General features: G+C 47.3%; 2 protein-coding genes across 7 annotated transcripts in view; both read left to right on the top strand.

Moving 5' to 3' along the window:
• The window catches only part of SEPTIN3 (septin 3), a 429,247-nt gene that overhangs the window by 287,430 nt on the left and 118,443 nt on the right, over positions 1 to 23,374 (top strand). The gene's annotated exons all lie outside the window — the stretch shown is intronic.
• Positions 1 to 23,374, top strand: part of SREBF2 (sterol regulatory element binding transcription factor 2) — a 75,772-nt gene that overhangs the window by 33,104 nt on the left and 19,294 nt on the right. Inside the window, exons 2-11 of the mRNA XM_023221866.2 lie at positions 2,914 to 3,354; positions 4,651 to 4,832; positions 7,002 to 7,148; positions 9,279 to 9,500; positions 10,825 to 10,939; positions 11,030 to 11,211; positions 12,710 to 12,902; positions 13,424 to 13,605; positions 16,220 to 16,496; positions 19,627 to 19,796. Coding sequence (XP_023077634.1) covers positions 2,914 to 3,354; positions 4,651 to 4,832; positions 7,002 to 7,148; positions 9,279 to 9,500; positions 10,825 to 10,939; positions 11,030 to 11,211; positions 12,710 to 12,902; positions 13,424 to 13,605; positions 16,220 to 16,496; positions 19,627 to 19,796 — 2,111 coding nt within the window. The remainder of the gene's footprint in view (positions 1 to 2,913; positions 3,355 to 4,650; positions 4,833 to 7,001; positions 7,149 to 9,278; positions 9,501 to 10,824; positions 10,940 to 11,029; positions 11,212 to 12,709; positions 12,903 to 13,423; positions 13,606 to 16,219; positions 16,497 to 19,626; positions 19,797 to 23,374) is intronic.

Below are 23,374 nucleotides of genomic sequence, written 5' to 3' on the forward strand. Positions count from 1 at the left end.
TTTATTTACATTTATTTATCTATTTATTTATGTATTTATTTTTTGAGACAGAGTCTCACCGTTTGACCCAGGCTGGAGTGCAGTAGCTCGATCTTGGCTCACTGCAACCTCCGCCTCCTGGGTTTAAGCAATTCTCCTGCCTCAGCCTCCCAAGTAGCTGGGATTACAGGTACCCAGCACCATGCCTGGCTGAGTTTTGTAGTAGGGACGGGGTTTCACCATGTTTGTCAGGCTGGTCTCGCACACCTGACCTCAGGTGATCCATCCACCTCAGCCTCCCAAAGTGCTGGAATTACAAGCATAAGCCACCACCCCCGGCCTATTTACATTTATTTATGATTTATTTTTCCTATCCTTTTGTAAGCTTCAAAAAAAATTTTTTTTTTTTTTCTTGAGACGGAGTCTCACTCTGTAGCCCAGGCTGGAGTGCAGTGGCGTGATCTCTGCTCACTGCAAGCTCTGCCTCCCAGGTTCACGCCATTCTCCTGCCTCAACCTCCCGAGTAGCTGGGACTACAGGTTTCCGCCACCACGCCTGGCTAATTCCTTGTATTTTTAGTAGAGATGGGGTTTCACTGTGTTAGCCAGAATGATCTCGATCTCCTGACCTCGTGATCCGCCCACCTTGGCCTCCCAAAATGCTGGGATAATAGGCGTGAGCCACTGCACCCGGCCCAAAAAATCTTTGTGTTTTTTTGTTTGTTTGTTTGTTTTGTGTTCAGGGAAGGGATCTGGCTAGGTGCCCTGGCTCACACCTGTAGTCCCAGCACTTTGAGAAGCCAAAACGGGCAGGTTGCTTTTCAGGAGTTTGAGACCAGCCTGGGCAACATGGTGAAACCCTGTCTCTACAGAAAATACAAAAATTAGCTGGGCATGGTGGTGCACGCCTGTGGTCCCAGCTCCTTGGGAGGCTGAGGTGGGAGGATCGCTTGAGCCTGGGAGGCAGAGGCTACAGTGAGCTGAAATTGTGACACTGCACTCCAACTTGGGTGACAGAACAAGACCCTGTCTCAAAAAAAGAGAGAAAGAGACAGACAGACAGTCTCTCACTGTGTTGCCCAGGCTGGTCTCAAACTCCTAACCTCGAGTGACCCTCCCACCTTGGCTTCACAATGCACTGAGATTACAGGCATGAGCCACCATACCTGGCCTCAGCAGCTTTCTGTTTGTCAGATATACAAACATATCCCAGGCTCCAGCGCCTCCCCCCGCCCCCCCAACACCAAAAAAATACACACTCACACACACAGCATCGGAGACCTGAGAAGAACATCCTGGTGGTGGTTTGGGGGAATGGAGATGGTGCCTTTTTTTTTTTTTTTTTTTTTTTTTTATAGTGGTGGTGTGGTGTTTTTTGTTGTTTTGGTGTCTAAATCAGAGCATCATATGGCCTTGAGGGTTTGGAAAGCAGGGGCCATAGTTCAAGAACAAGCAGTAGCTTCTTGGGAGTGTATTAGAAAGAGAAAAGAATGTGGACGATGTAGAAAATTATAGATCTGAAACTATCTGGGGCAAAGCTGAGGCCCCTGACTCCTATAGGGAGCAGTCATATGAAAAGAAGGGAGTCATGAGAGATGAGGGGGTAGTTGTGAGTTAAGTTAGGTTTTGGAAAGCCTGTGGGAAGACTGGCCAGAGAAGAGGCCCTGGAAGCAGGCTTGAGACCCTTTGGGCTGGGAATTTAAGGGTCCCAGCTACTCGGAACATGATCTAGAAAGGGGAGTGTGGTCTCCAGGTGGACACATCCCTTTGGACCCAAGACCCCTTGCCCAGAGAAAAGGGGCACAACCAGACAAGGGCCAGCATGGGCCCTGGGAAGCACAGAGTCCAGGGCGGGGCCGGCTTGCTGTGTCCTGACCTGTCAACACACCTGCACTGCGTTGTGGTAGAAGAACACAAAGCTGGGAGGCAGAGAACTGGTTCTAATCCTGGCTGTACTCTAACAAGCTGTGGGACCTTGGCCAAGTTACTTTCCTCTCCTGGATTTCATATATGGTCTTTCCATTCTTTGCATCCCTGAAGTTCCATGACTAGGGGCCATCAACTTGGTTGTCCCTGAGTGTTTCCGAGAATACCAACAGTGCCCATGGCTTTACTCAGCTTGGAGAGGAGGCCCAGAGCCTGCCTGTGGTGAGGAGGAAAGGGGTTAGAGCAAGTTAGAGTCTGCAGTGCTAGGACTGGAGGTGGCCTCACAAGCCAAGGCCGCTATACTCACAGCCTTAGGACAGTGACTCCCTACTCGCTGCCTCAGCGTCTCCAGCTGTAAAAAAGGACCCTTGGTACTTCACAAAACAGCACCCACCTAGTACAAAGGTAGTTCTTTTTATGATTGATCAAAACAGTCAGGAAAATGAGAGAGGCTGGGTGTGGTGGCTCACACCTGTAATCCCAGCACTTTGGGAGGCTGAGGTGGGTGGATCACCTAAGGTCAGGAGTTTGAGATCTGCCTGATCAATATGGTGAAACCCTGTCTCTACTAAAAATACAAAAAGTAGCCAGGCATGGTAGCGTGCGCCTGTAGTCCCAGCTACTTTGGAGGCTGAGGCAGGAGAATCACTTGAACCCGGGAGGCAGAGGTTGCAGTGAGCCGAGATCGCACCATTGCACTCCAGCCTGGACAACAGAGAAAGATTCCATCTCAAAAAAAAAAAAAAAAGAAAATGAGAGAAAGGGCCTGGAGGTGAGAGTGAGGAGGGAAAAGAACATCAAACAGATAAAGTCCTGTCCTGTTGTCCTGGGACCTTGGTCAGCCATCTTGTCCCAGATGATCCCCACAAGAAAGAGGTAAGGGTTTCCTGACCCATTTCTGCCACGGTCTTAGGAAGGCCATTGGGTTTTCATGCGTTAGTTTCTTAAGCAAGTTTGAAAGATAACTTTTTGGATAGCAATAAAATTACTCCTTTTCTTTTGTTCACAGAGATGCTGCAATTCGTCAGTAATCAAGTGGGAGAGTTCCCTGACTTGTTTTCAGAGCAGCTGTGTAGCTCCTTTCCTGGCAGTGGTGGTGGCAGCAGCGGCAGCAGCGGCAGCAGCAGTAGCAGCAATGGCAGGGGCAGCAGCAGCGGAGCTGTGGACCCTTCAATGCAACGGTCATTCACCCAGGTCCCATTACCTTCCTTCTCTCCCTCGACGGCCTCCCCACAGGCTCCAACCCTGCAGGTCAAGGTTTCTCCCACCCCAGTTCCCACCACACCCAGGGCAACTCCTATTCTTCAGCCCCGCCCCCAGCCCCAGCCTCAACCTCAAGCTCAGCTGCAACAACAGACGGTAATGATCACCCCAACATTCAGCACCGCTCCGCAGACAAGGATCATCCAGCAGCCTTTGATATACCAGAATGCAGCTACTAGCTTTCAAGGTGATTCAGAAGTCAGAATGGTAGTGGTTGGTTGGTCCCAAAGTTTATATGCCAGTTTGCAGACACTGTAAATATTTCTGTCCTCTTCAGGAATGGCAGGTATATCAATATGGTCCTGTCTGAATGAATTTCTGGTAACTGTCAATAGGAACTGGTACAGGAGCATGTCACATTCTGCAGCTTCAAATACCTTAATATCTATTGTGCCTACATCAAAAATACTTGGTTAAAAAATCCAGCAAGCGGCCGGGCGCGGTGGCTCACACCTGTAATCCCAGCACTTTGGGAGGCCAAGGCAGGCGGAACACAAGGTCAGGAGATCAAGACCATCCTGGATAACTTGGTGAAACCCCTTCTTTACTAAAAAATAGAAAAAATGAGCCAGGCGTGGTGGCGGGCACCTGTAGTCCCAGCTACTTGGGAGGCTCAGGCATAAGAATGGCGTGAACCCAGGAGGCGGAGCTTCAGTGAGCCAAGATTGTGCCACTGCACTCCAGCCTGGGTGACAGAACGAAACTCTGTCTCAAAAAAAAAAAAAAAAAAAAAATACAGCAAGCATAGTAGACACAGGGGTTTCCTGATAACTAGTGGTGGAGACTTGAATAAGGCTTGAAATTGGCTAGGTGGCAGCCAGATCTCAGCCGCCACAGTTGAGAACTATTCATTCAGCAAACATCTGAGCATCCACTATGGCGATGAATATGACTTTTAATGTAGGTGCAGCAGCTTCAAGTAGCGAGCCTCATGCTGGGCCCTCAATATGTGTTGAGGGAATGGATGGCTGAAAGGGGCTTGTTCTTTCTGTGATGTGCTGCATCCCAGTGCCTTTTCATCATATTTTCCTCTGGCTCGCCTTGGGTGAGATTAGTATTGCTCTGAATTTCAAAGAATCTTACAGTTCTACAGTGGAGTTCAAGAATTGGGACGGGTAGAGGAATGTAAAGGCAAAAAGCTGAGACAGCCCTCCCAAAGTACACTTACCGTCCAGAAAGGATGGAAGGAAACGAAGCCCCAGGGAGTTGTTGATTCTCCACATCTGTTAACTCCCTTGCTGGGTGCAGTCATTTGCTGACTAGCTTCCCTTTCCTCCACCCTGGCACCCAGAGTAATAAAACAATTTGTACTCGTTCCCTCAGAAATTGATGCAGCCCTTATGGGATGTTCTGGTTGTCTAAACCAGCTTGTAAATGGCTGTGCACATCGTCTTCAGCAGCAGGTGGGGAGTTGGAATCATTATGAGATACTTGACAGAATGCATTCCTCATCTCTGTGCCTTTTTTCTCCTCTTCTCCCAAGTCCTTCAGCCTCAAGTCCAAAGCCTGGTGACATCCTCCCAGGTACAGCCGGTCACCATTCAGCAGCAGGTGCAGACAGTACAGGCCCAGCGGGTGCTGACACAAACAGCCAATGGCACGCTGCAGACCCTTGCCCCAGCCACGGTGCAGACAGTTGCCGCACCACAGGTGCAGCAGGTCCCGGTAAGTGGCTGGAAAGGATTCAAGGAGGCACTGGATGGGGCTGTTAACTGGTCCTTGGTTGAAGATGTGGTCTACATACTAAGAAGGACCAACCAGAGTGTACCCAAAGCAGCTTGTAGGGCACCAGGATGCACCTGTGAGCAGTGTATAGAGACCTGGCTGAGCCCATATCTGTAGATAGTCACTGGCACTCAGGAAAGGCTGGTGCTGTCACTTTATGTACACATGTAATGGGCGTAAAACTGGAAAGAAATGTGCCAAATTGGTATCTCCCAGATAATTTTCTTTTTCATAGTTTTCTGTTTTCATTGTTTGTTTTGTTTTTGTTTTTTTTTTTTGAGACGGAGTCTCATTCTGTTGCCCAAGCTGGAATGGAGTGGCATGGTCTCAGCTTGCTGCAACCTCCACCTTCCAGGTTCAAGCAGTTCTCCTGCCTCAGCTTCCCGAGTAGCTGGGACTACAGGCATATGCCACCACACCCGGCTAATTTTTATATTTTTAGTAGAGACGGGGTTTCACTATGTTGGCCAGGCTAGTCTTGAACTCCTGACATCGTGATCCACCCGCCTCAGCCTCCCAAAGCTCTGGGATTACAGACGTGAGCCGCCACGCCTGGCTTTCATAGTTTTCTGTTTTCCATATTTTCTGCTGTGGGTGCTGAACATATATTACTTTTGGGTTGGGGGGCATGTTTTATTTTTTATGTATTTTTTTTTTTAGTTATTTTTTTTTTTTGAGACAGAGTTTTGCTCTTGTTGCCCAGGTTGGAGTGCAGTGGCGCGATCTTGGCTCCTTGCAACCCCCGCCTACCAGGTTCAAGCGATTCTCCTGCCTCAGTCCTCCTGCCTCAGCCTCCCAAGTAGCTAGGATTACAAGCGCCTGCCACCACGCCTGGCTAATTTTTTGCATTTTTAGTAGAGACGGGGTTTCTCCAGGTTGGCCAGGCTGGTTTTCAACTCCTGGCCTCAAGCAATGCACCCATCTCGGCCTCCCAAAGTGCTAGGACTACAGGCGTGAGCCACTGCACCCAGCTGGGGGACATGTATTATTTGTATAATCACAAAAAAATGTCTTTATGTCATACATCATCGTGGACTATATTTTCTTTTTTTCTTTTTTCCTTTCAGACAGAGTCTTGCTCTGTCGCCTAGGCTGGAGTGCAGTGGCATGATCTCAGCTCACTGTGCAACGTCTGCCTCCTGGGTTCAAGTGATTCTCCTGCCTCAGCCTCCTGACTAGCTGGGATTACAGGCGTGCACCACCACACCCAGCTAATTTTTGTATTTTTAGTAGAGACAGGGTTTCACCATGTTGGTCAGGCTGGTCTCGAACTCCTGACCTTGTGATCCACCTGCCTCAGTCTCCCAAAGTGCTGGGATTACAGGCATGAGCCACCGCACTTGGCCTGTATTTTCTTACTAACACAGTAATTTATCTTAAAAAAAAAAATCAGGTTTATTAATTTTGCTTCTCAGCCATGTGTCTGGCTTTCCTGAGTCTTTCCTCTCCTCTCTGCCGTCCACTCTACGCATCTCTGCTCTGCTCCTGCTTCCTGCTCCTGCTGGGCCACTGGCACCCCCCTCCTGAAAGTCTTTCAGCCTTGAAACCCATGACCTGGCTGGGCACCGTGGCTTACGCCTGTCATCTCAACTCTTTGGGAGGCCGAGGCAGGTGGATTTCTTGAGCCCAGGAGTTCAGGACCAGCCTGGGCAACATGGTGAAACCCTGTCTCCTCAAAAAATACAAAAAATTAGCCAGGCATGGTGGCACACACCTGCAGTCCCAGCTACTCAGGAGGCTGAGGCAGCAGGATCGCTTGAGCCCGGGAGGTCGAGGCTGCAGTGAGCTGAGATTGTGCCATTGCACTCCAGCCTGGGCAACAGAGAGCAACCCTGTCTCAGCAAAAAAAAAAAAAAAAAAAAAAAAAAAGAAGCCAGTACCCTCTTTAGCTAGCCCCTCTTTCTCCACCTGAACCCAGTATTCAGGCTGTACAAAATAGCCGGCTTTCGAAATGGCCTCTATGAGATTTCCTGTTTGTTTTTTTATTCTCAATTTCAACAAAATTATATCATTTCTCATTCTCTCTTGGAAGGTCTATGCAGTAAGAAAGGAATTCATAACAGAAGGATAATGCTATCACTCTTTTCCTTTTCTTCCTTCTTCATCCAGGTCCTGGTCCAGCCTCAGATCATCAAGACAGATTCCCTTGTTTTGACCACGCTGAAGACAGATGGCAGCCCTGTTATGGCTGCGGTCCAGAACCCAGCCCTCACCGCCCTCACCACCCCTATCCAGACGGCTGCCCTTCAAGTACCAGTAAGAGCTGCCTTCTTCCCCACCTTCCCCCTTTATTCCTGGAGGTGTTAGTCTTCAGAGATGTTAAATCTATATGCTGAGTAGGTATGGGAGGGTCTATAGCACGAATCAGTCAAATTGTAAATGTCATTCCTCTTAGTCGTTTTTTTCGCTCGAGAAAGTATTACCAAGTTGTGTTAGATGTGGGAGACTGGGGTCTACAAGGAAGAAGAAAAGAATAGCAGAAGGACCCTCTATTCTTGGCTAATAGCTCCACACAGGACCATTTACCTCTTAGGTCCTGCTAAGGACCCTAGGGCCACCAGGCAGGGAAGGGCTCCAAGGTGAGGGACATGGAAGGTCCCTCACAACCCCATCCTTCAGTTGTAGGTTCTTAGCCACTTTCAGCATCCTATAGCATGAGAATCTGATAAAGTAAATGGTGATTAAAATTTGGAAGCACTAGCTTTATTCATAAAAGCCAAGAACTGGAAGCAACTCAAATGTCCATCCACAGGAGAATAAGCACATTGTGATATATTCATACAATGAAATTGTGCCTAGCAGTTAAAAAAAAAGAACGGCTGACAGGCACGGTGGCTCACGCCTGTAATCTCAGCACTTTGGGAGGCCAAAGGGGGTGGATCACCTGAGGTCAGGAGTTTGAGACCAGCCTGGCCAACATGGTGAAACCCCATCTCTACTAAAAATATAAAAATTAGCCAGGTATGGTGGCACGTGCCTGTAATCCCAACTACTCAGGAGGCTGAGGCAGGAGAATTGCTTGAACCTGAGAGGTAGAGGGTGCAGAGAACCGAGATCGCACTACTGCACTCCAGCCTGGATGACAGAACGAGACTGACTTCTCAAAAAAAAAAGCTACCGATGCATGAAACAACATGGGGCTGTCCCTCAGAAATAGTGTGTCAAGCCAAAGGAGCCCATCACAAAAGAGTTCATGCTAATGATTCCATTTATATAAACTTCAAAAAGAGACAAAATGAAGCTATGGTGCTAGAAGTCAGAGCAGTGGTGCCAAGGAGGGGAGGGGCATGCAGGAACCTTCTGAGCTGAGCTGGTAGAAATGGGCTATATCTTGGTCTGGGTGGTTATATACATTGTGTACATATGTAAAATTCATCAAGCTATAAACTTAAGATGTGTGGTATTTATTGTGCATGACGTACTTATTGGCAACTAATGAAATTGGGCACCTTTTAATTTATTTATTGGCCGATTAGATATTGAGGCCATCATTCAAGAAAATAAACTAAAATTGGTCTGGACCCAGTGGTTCATGCCTGTAATGCCAGCACTTTGGGAGGCTGAGGCAGGCAGATCACCTGAGGTCAGTGGTTCGAGACCAGCCTGGTCAACATGATGAAACTCCATCTCTAATGAAAATATGAAAATGAGCCAGGCATGGTGGCGCATACCTGTAATCCCAGCTACTCTGGAGGCTGAAGCAGCAGAATCGCTTGAACCCCGGGAGGCGGAGTTTGCGGTGAGCCGAGATCGCGCCATTGCATTCTAGCCTGAGCAACGAGAGCAAAACTCCGTCTCAAAAAAAAAAGGAAAGAAAGTAAAGTTAGGAAAAATAAGAGGAGAAAACAGAGATGAAGAATAAAAGGGGGGACCTCCATGGTTGGCCTATTTACTTCATCAAATGGCTCTGAGAGTGTCACTTCTGCCCTTAAGCTTTTTGATGGCAAAATTGTATAAAGAAATGCAGTAATTTGCTTAATTGTCATTTGAGAGGAAAAAATGTGTCATCCACTAGGAGAAAGTTTTCTCCGGTACCAACTTGTGGTTCACCATGTACAAGTTTAGAAGTGGTTAACAGTTTGACAGCAGAGCAGAAATCATATGACTTGTTTCTGGCATACGTAGATCAAAACTTAAAACATATTTAGCCATGTTAATCCTCTTGTGTAGTTTATCAGTGTTGATTCTGAAGGTAGGTAGTAACCAAGGTGCCGTGGCTCCTGAGGCTTCTTGTGGCCTGATTTGATTAACTCAGGAAGAGTCTCAGACCTCATGAAGTACTGCCAGGTCTGGCAACACTTGGCCAGGGTAGGCAGGTCTGTGTTGAGGTTGCTTTATGCAGACTAACAAAGGGTTCATTGTGCTCTATACCTGTGCCTATTCTAGACCCTGGTGGGCAGCAGTGGGACCATTCTGACCACAATGCCTGTAATGATGGGGCAAGAGAAAGTGCCCATTAAGCAGGTACCTGGGGGAGTCAAGCAGCTTGAGCCCCCCAAAGAAGGAGAAAGGCGGACAACCCACAATATCATTGAGAAACGATATCGCTCCTCCATCAATGACAAAATCATCGAATTGAAAGACCTGGTCATGGGGACAGACGCCAAGGTGGGTACCAAGCAAAATCGTGTTTTATGTTCCACCATGTCCCCTCTACCTGTTTTCGCTTCAGGAGCTTAGAGAAGTCCCAGACTCAAGGTAAGTGAATATAAGACCGAGTTAGAGGTACTTTTTTATTAAAGCATCTTGGTATTGTGTCAAGATTATAAAATATTAAAAAACATAAGGGTACTGGTGAGGGTTGATGAGGCAGTGACCCACTGAGACCTTTGACTCCTTCGGCTGTTCTCTGCAGTGATGGGGGACTCCACTGTCAGAGGCAGAGAAAGACGCCTGCCACTCAGTAGTTCCAGATACAGGACTGTGTGTGCCTTGGAGTCAGCTGATGGCATCGTTTTAGCTGTGTTTAGGGGTTACCTTTTAGGGAAAAGAAAGAAAAAAGAGGTTGAGTCTTTGACCAGCAACAAATAGAGGAAATTGATTTTCCAAATGTTTCTGGTGTTTCACTGAATGTGTCTTCTGGAAAGCAGGAGATTTTATTTTTAAAACCTATCTATGTTTAAACCCTATTTTGAAAGAAAATTTCATTATTTTCCTTGTTGCCTACAAATCTGAAAGGTGTACATCCTAAGTAAAAATCTATGCCTTGAGATAACTGTGCAGGCCAGGTGCTGTGGCTCACGCCTGTAATCCCAGCGCTTTGGGAAGCCGAGGCGGGTGGATCACGAGGCCAGGAGTTCAAGACCAGCCTGGCCAACATTGTGAAACCCCATCTCTACTAAAAATACAAAAAATTAGCCAGGTGTGGTGGCGGGCACCTGTAATCCCAGCTACTCAGGAGGCTGAGGCAGGAGAATTGCTTGAACCTGGGAGGCGGAGGTTGCAGTGAGCCAAGATGGTGCCATTGTACTCCAGCCTGGGCAACAAGAGCGAAACTCTGTCTTGGAAAAAAAAAAAAAAAAAAAGATAGCTGTCCAACAATGCTGTGGTGTTTTGTCATTTGTTTTCCTTAAAGTTTGTTTTGATGCTAGGATTATTATAAGAAGTAGGAACAATAGCTAATATTTATTGAGTGTCAACTATTTGCCAGGCTCGGGGCTAAGCTCTTTACACTCATTATCTGATTTAGCCAGGCTGCAAGCCTGTGATTCACAGACTCTCATTATCTCTGTGTTAATGAGGTGGAAAGTGAGGTTCAGAGGTATGGAGTAACTTCTTCCGAGTGGCACAGCTAATCATTGGGAGGGCCAGCATCTGAACTTGGTTTCTCCCCTCACAGAGCCATGCTCTCATCCCAAGTGCTGGGGCTCTGCTCTTTTCACCCTGTAGCCTGCACTGATCTCACTGTGTTTTCACGTATCTTCCTACCCAGATGCACAAGTCTGGCGTTCTGAGGAAGGCCATTGATTACATCAAATACTTGCAGCAGGTCAATCATAAACTGCGCCAGGAGAACATGGTGCTGAAGCTGGCAAATCAAAAGAACAGTAAGTGTGCTGAGAACAGGGTTGTCAGCCCGGCCTGGGTGGGGCTTTGTAAAAGCAGATCATTTTCACCAGGTGGGGTTTTCTTTGCAGAGCTTCTAAAGGGCATCGACCTAGGCAGTCTGGTGGACACTGAGGTGGACCTGAAGATCGAGGACTTTAATCAGAATGTCCTTCTGATGTCCCCCCCAGCCTCTGACTCAGGGTCCCAGGCTGGCTTCTCTCCCTACTCCATTGACTCTGAGCCAGGAAGCCCTCTGTTGGATGATGCAAAGGTACAGACTTTTGAAATCTCCTGATCCTTGGAACCTTTCTCATTTCCCCTAAGAAAGTAGCTGGGAGGTCACAGTTATGAGGCCAGGCTGCTTGTTCAGGGGCCTAGCGTGGAGAGAAACAGGAATTCTGTGAAATTAACCAGGTCCTGGAGAATAAAGAGAGAGAAAACTGACTCTGGGGGGAAACAGTCCCTCAGGTTTAACTGGTCCTTGCTGATAGGCCCAGTCAGAGAGTAATGAGTGCCAGATCCAGAACAAGAATGCAGAGTAGCTGTTGTGGGAGCGTTGGGAGCTGCTGAAGGCACCTCATTGCTTCACTCTGCCTTTAATGGGCCTGGCAAGACCACTTTGTGAGGCTGATCAATTCGTTTAGGATGAGGCTGCCTCTGGGTCCTCTTTTCAGAAATGATTACAATTTGCAGTCTAACAGATAACATTTTACCTATGGGCCTTTAATCGTCAAAGAAAGCCCCTGGCAATGGTAGTTTAATGGAATTACTTAAGAGAGGCTCTGAGCCTAATGACCTTCCTGGGAACCTGTAGAGACCACTGGGTTCTGTACTGTATTTTGACTTTGGCAGTTTCTGACTCTGTAAGCACAAAGTTCCCTTCTAGTGTTTGTTTTTGACTAAGCTGTTTATTGTATCACATACTTAATTTTACTAAGGATGCTCTGTTTTTGAAATATTCTTATAAATGTGATTCTGTTTGGCAACAACAGGCTGTTTGACATATAAATTGAATTAGCTTCTGAGTCATCAGAAGAAAAATGGTTTTAAAATATTGAAAAGAAATGACATGCTATATACACATTGGGGCGCAGGGGAGATCTGGCTCCAGCCCTCCTGCTATAAAATGGAGAGTGGGGTGGGTATAGACAATGGTACTGTTTTAGAACAGGTAAAATATCCTTTAGATAGATTCACACTAAATATGGTCTTTGATCAACTTTATTGAGGTATAATTTAAATGCAATAAAATATACCTACTTTAAATGTACAGTACCAAGAGTTTTAATATAATGTACAGTGCTATGTAACTGTCACTATAATCAAGATATAGAACATTTCCATCACCCCAAAAAGCTCTTTTGTATACCTTTGCAGGTAGTTTCCCACACCCCTCTCCAGCCTCAGACAATAACTGATTCATCGGTTTCCTGTTCCTTTAGATTCGTTTTGCCTGTTCTGGAATTATACAGAAACAGAATCATACAGTGTGTTCTCTTTTGTGGTAGAGCTCTATTTTAAAAGAAAATCTCTTCTACCTTTGTTCTTTGGCACATGTACTTTTCTCAGTTAGCAAGCAGGTGAATGTGCCAGTGTTTGAGCAGCAGTTAGTGAATTATAGGCCTTTCAGTTCCCATCTGGCCTTAGTCCTGAGTTAATAGACTTGAATTTAAACCTCATAACCATTTTGCAATATATATATATGTATTTATAAAGTGCTGTAAAAACCTATGCCGTATTTATTCCAACCTCGAGGCCTTATTTTGAAGGTCAAAGATGAGCCCGACTCTCCTCCTGTGGCACTGGGCATGGTAGACCGCTCACGGATTCTTCTGTGTGTCCTCACCTTCCTGTGTCTCTCCTTTAACCCCCTGACTTCCCTGCTGCAGTGGGGAGGGGCTCACGACTCTGACCAGCACCCACACTCAGGCTCTGGCCGCAGTGTCCTGTCATTTGAGTCAGGTAGGTGGCGGCCCCTTGCACCACCTGGGCATGGCTGGACCACTATGGCAGGAGAAGGACCCTGTGTACAAACTTCTTGGCTTGGCTACCAGGTCCCAAAGGGGTTTTATAGTGGGCCCCCACCTCCTTGCTTCTGATAGGGACTGGCATAAGTTCCGTTTTGGAAGTAACAAGGCAAGCCCACGTTCAGTCAGAATGAGCAAAACAAATCAGGGACCCACACTACTCTAAATACCCTGGTGTGGAGGGGTGGTACCTATTCGAAGGAGGATATGGTGTTTTTTACCTGAGGTTGCAAAACCAATGCCTTAACCCTTTCAAGCTAACAGATTTTTGTAGCACTCAGCTCCATAATGACAAGGGCTACAGTCATTAGCCCCGTTTAGATTATAGAATTATTCACCGTTTCTTCTGAAAATGCGGTAGAAGACTCTTTCCTGTGATAGTGCTGGGGTCTGTCAGGTGCCTGGCTGCTCCGCAAGGCCTTTCCTGGCAGGCTCTGCTGAGACACTCCTTCTTAGGTTCTGGGGGCTGGTTTGACTGGATGATGCCTACTCTTCTCTTATGGCTGGTAAATGGTGTGATTGTCCTGAGCGTCTTTGTGAAGCTGCTGGTCCATGGGGAGCCAGTGATCCGGCCACACTCCCGCTCCTCGGTCACCTTCTGGAGGCACCGGAAACAGGCAGACCTGGATCTCGCCAGAGTGAGTTCTGTGTCCGCCCTTCCCCATCCTCCCCTAGACTTGACCAATAATTCAGCAACTCATGTCGAAGAAAGTCCTATGATAGATGCTTGTGGTAACTGAAAGGAAAAAGGGACCCTGCTGCCGAACAGTCACAGGGCAGTGGAGAGGGTGCCTCTGCATAGATAATCAATTCCAGGGGCATGAGATGATCTATGTCTCTGGTATGCCAGAGGAATAATAAAGTTGGGTTCTGAGGGAGGGGTTCCCGGCTTGAGTGGGGCTGCCAAGAGCAGGAAGGAAGGGCAGAGGTGGCAGAAGGACCCACCCAAAGGCATGAATAGACAGGCTATTTGGTGACTGGCAGGTTCCAGGGTGTGTTGAGTGTAGGGTGTGTCACAGAGAGTTGAAGGCAAAGGCTGGTAGTGTGTCTAGGCCCAAAATGGAGAGGGCTTTCACTGGGAACTGATTTGGGGCTTTATTCCCAGTTCTCTATAGAACCAGGGAAGGTTTTTGAGCAGGAAAACTAGCTGAAAGTTTTCATTCGAAATCAACAGGGAGTTTATGGAAAAAATTCTGGGGCAACTCACAGCATTGAGGAAGAGTTAAACATCCGCATTTCAAGAGGAACAAGAACCAGAACACTCCTCAGCAGCAGTGAGCCATGGGCATGCCCTCCCCACCTCTGCAAGCTGCAGAGCCGTTAGTGAGAATCTGATTGGCCATCCTGGCTCTGTCAGCCTTGCTGGGGCTATGGGTCTCAGAATATAGATGTGATTTTAAGAGGCCTGTTCCCTGAGCATAACATCCCAAGATGTATATCCTAGAGGCAGGTTCAGGTGTGTGTTTTATAAGCATCATTCTGGTGGCAGTGAAGGGTAGGTAGAAGGGAGATGTGAAATGCATGGAACATGGAAACAAGTTAGGGTGCTCTTTTTTAAGTAGAGACAAGGTCTCACTATGTTGTCTGGCTGGTCCCAAACTCCTAGGCTCAAGTGATCCTCTCACCTTGACCTCCCAAAATGTTGGGATTATAGGCATGAGCCACCACGCCTGGCTGAGTCAGGGGGCTCTATGAAAGAGGCTGAGTAAGAGATGATGGCAAGGACCTGGAATTAAAAGGAAAGGTTTCAACTGAATAAATATTTGAAATGTAGTATTTGGAAGGGAAGTGATAGTGACATTGACTCAAGGATAAGAGAAGCTCCAAAATGGAGTGGACTCCATCTAGGCCATGTTGCCTGGAAAAGCTGGAAGAGGCCTCTGTAGAGTGAGCAGTGATTGGGAGGCAGGCCATGGGGACGGAGGAGGGGCGGGGCCAGAGTGTTTGGGAAGCTTGTCTGTCAGGAGAGGGTTCTTAGGGAGAATTGGACTGGGGAGTCAGGAAGGGTGAGAGCCAAAGATTGGGGCTTGGGAATAGCGTACCTTTAAGGGAAAGGCAGGGGAGGAGCCAGGGAACACCTGCCTCCTTTGGAATCTTCAAGTTGCAGGTACTTCTGACTGAAAAGATAGAGCCACCTTAGAGACTGTTGCTCTGAGGACATCTTTTCTTTTCCCTTGTCCAGTCCTGTAATGATGTGGGAAACAAAGCACAGGTAGTGTATCAGCTGCCCAATAGAGGAAAATAGGAGAATTTAATTTCCCAAGACTGTATAGCCTGTCTTAGCCTGTCTTATAGTCTCCAGCAGTGACAGAGAGAAAGCGAGCGTTCTTCAGTACAGTGCCTAGACTCTCCATTAGACACTCTCAGGTTGACAAAGATTAGTTCATCTGAATCCTAGAGTAAGGTAGTTTAGCTGTGAGTTTGCCTGAAACCATGGTTCTCAAATTTCAGCAGGCATGAAGCTGGCTACTGTGGCTCACACCTGTAAATTCTAGCTACTCGGGAGGCTGAGGTGTGGGTATTGCTTGAGCCCAGGAGTTTAAGACCAGCCCGGGCAACACAGCAAAACCCCCATCTCTAAAAATGAAAAGAAAAACACTTTAGCAGACTTGGCATGAGAATCACCTAGAGGGTTGCAACACCTGAGGTTCTGATTCAGTAGCCCTGGGGTAAGGTCCAAGTGCTCGCATTTCTAACAAGCTCCTAAGAACTGATGCTGTTGGCCTCCGGGGGCCGCACTTTGAGACCCTGAAAGCCTAAAGTTCATCTAAATCTGTGTCACCCGTCTTATGTCTAAAAGATACTGCTGGCCTGGCGCGGTGGCTCACACCCGTAATCCCAACACTTTGGAAGGCTAAGGCAGGTAGATCACTTGAGGTCAGGAGTCCGAGACCAGCCTGACCAACATGGTGAAACCCCGTCTCTACTAAAATACAAGAAAAAAAAAAAAAAAAAAAGTGCTACTCTGAGGGAACTCTGACCAGCATTTGCTCAAAGAAAGAACACAGTACAATCTCAATCGAGTAAAAAGTCTGGAAGGAAATACCTCAGAATGTCAGCAGGGCTTCTTCCTGAGGAATGAGATTATAGGTGGTTTTATTTTACTTTCTTGTAGCTTTCTGAAGTTTCCCTTGTTTTTATGAGTATGCACTAATTCCTCTGATAATGGGGGGTGAGGGGAGTAGAAGTCTATATCAAAACAAAAAGCCAGAGCAAGGCCAGTGACCGTTAACACCTCCTGATACTTTGTAGGGAGATTTTGCAGCTGCTGCCGCCAACCTACAAACCTGCCTGGCAGTTTTGGGCCGGGCACTGCCCACCTCCCGCCTGGACCTGGCCTGCAGCCTCTCCTGGAACGTGATCCGCTACAGCCTGCAGAAGCTACGCCTGGTGCGCTGGCTGCTCAAGAAAGTCTTCCAGTGCCGGCGGGCCACGCCAGCCACTGAGGCAGGCTTTGAAGACGAAGCTAAGACCAGCGCCCGGGATGCAGCTCTGGCCTATCACCGGCTGCACCAGCTACACATCACAGGTGACGGGGCGGCTGCTGCTGCCTGGCTTGCTGCAAGGCATATCATGCTACCTCTCCTCCTTAGCTTGATTTGCCAGTTCTGCACCCTAGCTGAAGTCCTTTTAACGCTGCTCTTTTACAGTGGCTAGACCAAGCTTCTACCTGTTTCCACAGCTGTAAGGATGGCTCTTTGCTTTAGCTCATCAGTTCTCAGATGCACGTGTTTTCACAGTAACATCACTATACTCAGGATGTGTCCTATAAACAGTGGCATATTGTAGATAAGTGGTAGTGTTTTTCTTTAGTGATACTTAAATTAATGGTGGGATTAAAAATTGCTGACATCTTAGAGTCAATGAAATATGATCATTTATTTCATTCATTAAGCTCCTGCTGTAATAGAAAGGCAGAGAGAGGTCAGCAAATGAATGACAGTTCAGTGTGAGTATGTTAGACTTTAGCAGAAGGAACATGTTTTCGTTGGGAGGGAGTGGGTCCCCTTTTGGAGGGTTTCAAGAAAGGCTTTCCAGGGAAGTAAGAGTCTTGGCTTTGCATGGAAGAATGCATAGAGGTCACCAGCTCTGCAGGATATGAGCCTTCTGGGCAGAGGGATGTTCCCAAGGAGGAGCCCCACCTGGGGTGGCTCTTGGGAATAAGTCTTCAGTGGTCCTAGAGGGAGCCAGGGCACAAGGGCAGTGCTCGGACCATGAAGGATTTGGATGCCAGGCTGGGGATCTTGTAGTGTATCAGTAGGATTCAGTGAAGAGCGTTAGGAAAATAGTGATATGATCAGGTTTGTGCTTCTCAAGTTTAGAAGAGTCAGGCTGGGCATGGTAGCTGGCTCATGCCAGTAGTCCCAGCACTTTGGGAGGCCAAGGCAGGTGGATCACCTGAGGTCAGGAGTTCGAGACCAGCCTGGCCAACATGGCAAAACCCCATCTCTAGTAAAAATACAAAAATTAATCCAAGTGTGGTGGCACGTGCCTATAATCCCAGTTACTTGGGAGACTAAGGCAAGAGAACCACTTGAACCCAAGAGATGGAGGTTGTAGTGAGCCAAGATGGTACCACTGCATTCTAGCCTGGGCAGCAAGAGCAAAATTCCATCTCAAAAAGAAAGAAAAGGATAAAGACTGGCACAGCAGTTCACGTCTGTAATCCCAGAACTTTGGGAGGTCAAGAAAGGAAGGTTGCTTGAGCCCAGGAGTTTCCCACCAGCCTGGAAAATACAGGGAGACTGCATCTCTACAAAAAAATTCAAAAATTAGCTGGTCTGTGTGGTGTGCACCTGTGGTTCCAGCTACTTGAGAGGCCAAGGTGGGAGGATCACTTGAGCTTGGGAGGTAGGTTGAGGCTGCAGTGAGCTGTGATCATGCCACTGCACATGCACACAGAGATGAACAGATAGAGGACAGGGAGTCAGGGGCAGAGGCTGCCTAAGAGCAGCAGTTGGAGAGGTCTGAGGAGACACTGAGAGGCTGAGTGTTGGAGGAGCAAGGGCAGAGTTGAGGAAGGGAGATCGTTCTGGGACACGCAGTAAGATGAGAGCCAGGAATAACAGTAGGATGTGGTAACTGGAAGGTGTTAGATGCCCTGGTAGCAGCAAGGAGCTTCAGCCAAAAGTGGAACAGAGCCAGGCCAGTAATGGAGGAGTGACCAGGAGATGAGACAGTGGGGTCAGTGTGCACCTTTAATATGTGGGCTCATGGTAGAATTTTAGCAGAAGGTCCCTATCTGCAAATTTGCTCCGCTGTTATCTTGTCTGTTCCTCAGTGTGCCCTTGGGACAGAATAAGCCCATACTCAGGTCTCTGATCAGGCTGTGTCCTTGTTGCTGCCAAGTTCTGGAGAATTCCAACTGAGAAGCTTTACATCACTCATTCCCTCCATACTCACTGGCATTCCCTGTGTGAGACACTGAGAGGACAGAGGTAACTACAGTATGGTTGCCACACTGCCCTCTCCCCTCCCTCCCTGTGACAGTAAAAGCCCAGTGTCTCCTGTAGGAGGAACACCTGAGGCCAGTACAGAATGGAGTGTGGAGGCTGAGATCTCCCTATGCTGATAAAGAGACAGGGGGGCAAGGCAGCCCAGGAGAGGGAACACAGGGCTGGATGAGCATGGGAAGCCTGGCTTTGCCACTGTCTACACCTTGACATGGGCACTTCCTGTGGCCACCCCTGAGGCAAGGAGACTGCTTGCCCTTGTAGCAGGGACCAAAGCTAGCAACAGTATGAAAGCCTCAGGAGAGCTGTGATGGGCCCTTGTGCCTGTGCAAGGATACTTTGTGCCCTGATTAGGGGATCAGTCCCCGATGGGCCACTGTGCACCTCTCATTGGGGAGGGTGTGGTCAGCCTTCCTGGCCTCCCACCCACTAACCCAACATGCGTTCAGCTGTCCTTGCTCAGTTTATGTCACTTCCCCCTCAAATGGGTGTGTGCTTGTGTATTATGAATGCGGGTTCTTTTTTTTTGGCTTTTTTGGGGGACAGTGTTGCCCAGGCTGGAGTGCAGTGGTGTGATCTCAGCTCACTGCAGCCTCCGCGTCCCAGGCTCAAGCAATTCTGCCTCAGCCTTCTGAGTAGCTGCAATTACAGGTGTGCGCCACCAGTCCAGCTAATTTTTTCTATTTTTAGTAGAGATGTGGTTTCACTGTGTTTGCCAGGCTGGTCTCGAATTCCTGGCCTCAAGTGATCCGCTGGCCTTGGTCTCCCAAAGTGCTGGGATTATAGGTGTGAGCCACTGGCACCCAGCCACATTGTGAAGGTTTTTTAATGAAAATAAAGTCAAATCAGTTTGTCTAAAAAAAATTTCATTACCTCTCTTGAATGTTTGGAAACACAGAGTGGGGCTGTGCTGCTGACACTGTTTTGGGAAATGCTGCCCTGTGCGCCCCTGAGTGCTGTACAACAACCTGCGATCGTGGCGGCTCTGGGTGCAATAGAACCGGGTGCCATGTTCCCAGCTATCCTGCGAGGTAGCCAGAACATCACAGAGCCTGGCATCCCATCCTATGATCCGGCCTATCTGATCACAAAGTTCACCTTGTTTCTCCCCTGGTTCCTCTCTTACTTTGATTGTGCTGGAGAGAGCAGGAAAAAGTTTGGTTTTGGGGTTCCATCAATGATAATGTCTGTTTCTGCCCACCCTAGGGAAGCTTCCTGCAGGATCTGCCTGTTCTGATGTGCACATGGCATTGTGTGCCGTAAACCTGGCTGAATGTGCAGAGGAGAAAATCCCACCGAACACACTGGTTGAGATCCATCTGACTGCTGCCATGGGGCTCAAGACCCGGTGTGGAGGCAAGCTGGGCTTCCTGGCCGTGAGTACCCTTCAGTTCCCTTCTGTAAACCTCCCCTGAGCACTTACCTAACCAGGAGTTAAGATGCAAAAGCAGTTATGAGCCCCCTTCCCGCTCAGGTGCTGCCCACGTAGAGGGGTAGGCATTCATTCAGTTGCTCATTTCACCAGGACTTCCAGCAACCGATAAAACAGACCAAAATTCCTCCCCTTGTGGCCTTAATACCATAAGCCTTGTAAGCAGGACATTTTGGTCTCCTGAGGTAATATGAAGTAATAAGAAGATTGGTTCACTGATAGCAGAGCTACTATATTTGGGGGTTAATATGCAACTTTTCTGCTCTTCCAGTGGTCATAAAAATTCTTAGAACCCCCTGGTTATGTCTCCTGGTTCTTTTATTTACTCAAAAGGTATTTATTGGGCATCTTGTGTCCATCACAGCACTGTGAGTCCAGATATAAAAGCCAGTGCCTTTGCCAAGCTACAGAGTTACAGAAAAGAAATGGAAAGAATAAAAGTAAAAGAAAACCTGTGCCCGTCCACAAGGAGCTCAGGTCAGACCCAGGGCAGGGATTGTGGTTATCAAGCACCTCCCATATGTGTGGCTAGGAGCCAGCCTTGGGAACTCTCAAATGGGTAATTCCCAGTCCTTGTTATTAGCTAGTTCACAACATGCTGACCTCAGGCTTTCTCTTACTCTAGCAGAAACAGGTATGTTTTACTCTGTGTCCCACTGTGGGTAGACTGCTGAATTCATCAGGTATGTTCAGGCATTACCACATCTCTTATTTGTTTCCGTATCTCAGTAACAGCAGAGATGAGCTGAGAATGAATCAGAGCGTTCCCTGTAGTGACACTGATATGTTTCCTGAGGAACATCACAATAGTCTATGGGACAAAGGGCGCAGGGAAGCCCAGTGTACTTTTTATGTCTTACCTCTGTTTCTGGTGACCACAGATAAGAGATTCATCCCTTGATTCACTCATTCAGCAAACATGACTGAGCACCCTCTCTAAGCAGGACATTTGCCTCGTCCTCAGGGAGCATACATTTTGGCAAGGAACCTAGACAGCAGCCCTTCTTGAGCTTGACGTTGATCTTCTCATGAGGAGGACTGGGCTCCAGGTGGGGAAAGAACACCATTCTCACTTGTGGGCTAGACGACCTGGGAGTCCACAGACACTGAAGACACATCACTTTTCCTATTCATTTCAACCTTCCCTTAACAGTTCTTCCTGGGACCAGGTCTTCAGGACAGTGAGCTAGGGTGAGCTCCTGAGCTGGTCTTGGGGGAAGTCAGGGTGGGCTTTCTGGGAAAGGTGAATCTAGGCTGAGAGCAGGAGGCATTGATGAGGTCTCTCTTCTTTTCGGTTTATTGAAGTGCTCTGGGCTGATGTCATTACATTTGTAACTTCCATGCCCTCCAAAAATGTTTTGAAGACATTGATTTTATCAAAATACAACATACGTGCAGAAAAATGCACACATTTTAACTTACGGCTTGAAGTGAAGTCACCCATGCAACACACACCCAATTAAGAAACAGAACATTCCCAGTACTCACAGAAGCCTTCTTAAGGCCCTCCCTGCTCTTCCTGCCCCCAACCAAGGTAACCACTTTTCTGAATTCTGTCACTGGAGTTTAATCTGCCTATTGTTTGTCATTTCAGTAAACTTATCAAAGCACATGCTTAGAAGTCTGGCTGCGAAGGCCGGGCATGGTGGCTCACACCTGTAATCCTAGCTCTTTGGGAGCCCGAGGCGAGCAGATCACCTGAGGTCAGGAGTTCTAGACCAGCCTGGTCAATATGATGAAACCCTGTCTCTACTAAAAATACAAAAATTAGACGGGCATGGTGGCGCATGCCTGTAATCCCAGCTACTCGGGAGGCTGAGGCAGGAGAATCGCGTGAACCTTGGAGGTGGAGGTTGTGTTGAGTGGAGATCGCGCCATTGCACTCCAGCCTGGGCAGCAGAGTGAGACTCCATCTCAAAATACATACATACATACATACATACATACAAACAAACAAAAATTAGCCAGACATGGTGGTGCACACCTATAATCCCAGCTACTTGGGAGGCTGAGGCAGGACAGTCGCCTGAACCTGGGAAGCAGAGGTTGTAGTGAGCCAAGATTGCACCACTGCACTCTAGCCTGGGTGACAGAGTGAGTGAGACTCCGTCTCAAGAAGAAAAAAAAAAAGATTACAATGTGCGTGTCAAAAAGTATACAAATCATAAATACACAGTTCAGTGACTTCACAGAGTAAACACACCCATGTAGCCAGCAGACAGTTCAAAGTACAGAACCAAGACCTCAGAAACTTCTCTTGGGCCCTTTGCAATCACTCACCTACTCCTTCCCACAAGCCTTCCAGCCTTCCAAGGGTAACCACCATCCTAGTCACCTCAGATATTTTGCCTCTGTTTAAACTATATTAATAGAAGGAGAGTCTTGCAGTATACACTGTTTTGTGTCTGACTTCTTTTGATCAATATCATGTGTAAGAATCATTTGTGTTGTCATGTAGAATTATAGATTGTTCGTTCTCATACTTTATAGTGTTCCATTGTATGACTAGATTATTGCAGATGAACTTTTTAGTTGCTTTCTGGCTTTGGTTATTATGAAGGGTGCTGCTGTGAACCTCCTTGTACACACATCTTTCAGGAAACGTGACTGCATTTTTAGGAATGTCATTGCTGGGTAGGTCAGAGGTTGTGCGTATTTCCAGATTGTTGGCCATTCTCCACTCCATCAGCAGTGAACAAGAGTTCCAGTTCTACATCCTTACCAAACACATATAATGTCAATTTTTTAAGCCCTTCTAGTGTATCTCATTGTAGTTTTCATTTGCACTTCCCAGGTGATTAATGAGATTGAGCGCCTCTCCTTACATTTATTGGCAATTTGGATAGTCTTTTTTGTGACATTCAATTCACAATTCTTACCTCGTTTTCATTTGGAGTGTCTGTCGTCTTATTGATTAGAGGAATTCTTTATTCTGTAGATGACCCCTTTATTGGATATATGCTTTTCAGATGCCTTCTCCCACTCTGTGGTTTGCGTATTCTCTCTTAATTGTATCTAGTGATAGCACAAGCTCTTAATTTCAGTGAAATCCAGATTATTAGTCTTTTCCTTTACAGTTAGACATTTTAAGTCCTGTAAATCTTTGTCCTACCTCAAAATCATGAAGATATTCTCCTATGTTGTCTGCTAGAAGCTTTATTTTTTACTCTTTACACACAGGTACCTAATCCACCTGGAATTAATTTTTATATGAGTTGGAGGTAAGAGTGCAAGATCTGTATTTCTCCATAAGGATATCTACCTGACTCAGAACCTATTATTTTATAAACTGTCCTTCTCCTGCTGCACCAAGTGGCACCTTTTTTTTTCATAAATCAAGGATCCCTGTACAGCGCGGGGTCTGCCTACGGATCTGCTAGTCTGTTCTACTGCACCACCACCACCCAACCCTAACGGCTGAGTTTCCTCTTATGTGTTGATGTCTGGAAGTGTTGGTCTTCCAGATTTAGTGACTAACAATGAATCTTGGGTATTTCTTTGTAGCCTCTTCATTCTACAGAG

The sequence above is a fragment of the Piliocolobus tephrosceles genome, chromosome 19, assembly GCF_002776525.5.
Source record: "Piliocolobus tephrosceles isolate RC106 chromosome 19, ASM277652v3, whole genome shotgun sequence".
NCBI lineage: Eukaryota > Metazoa > Chordata > Mammalia > Primates > Cercopithecidae > Piliocolobus > Piliocolobus tephrosceles.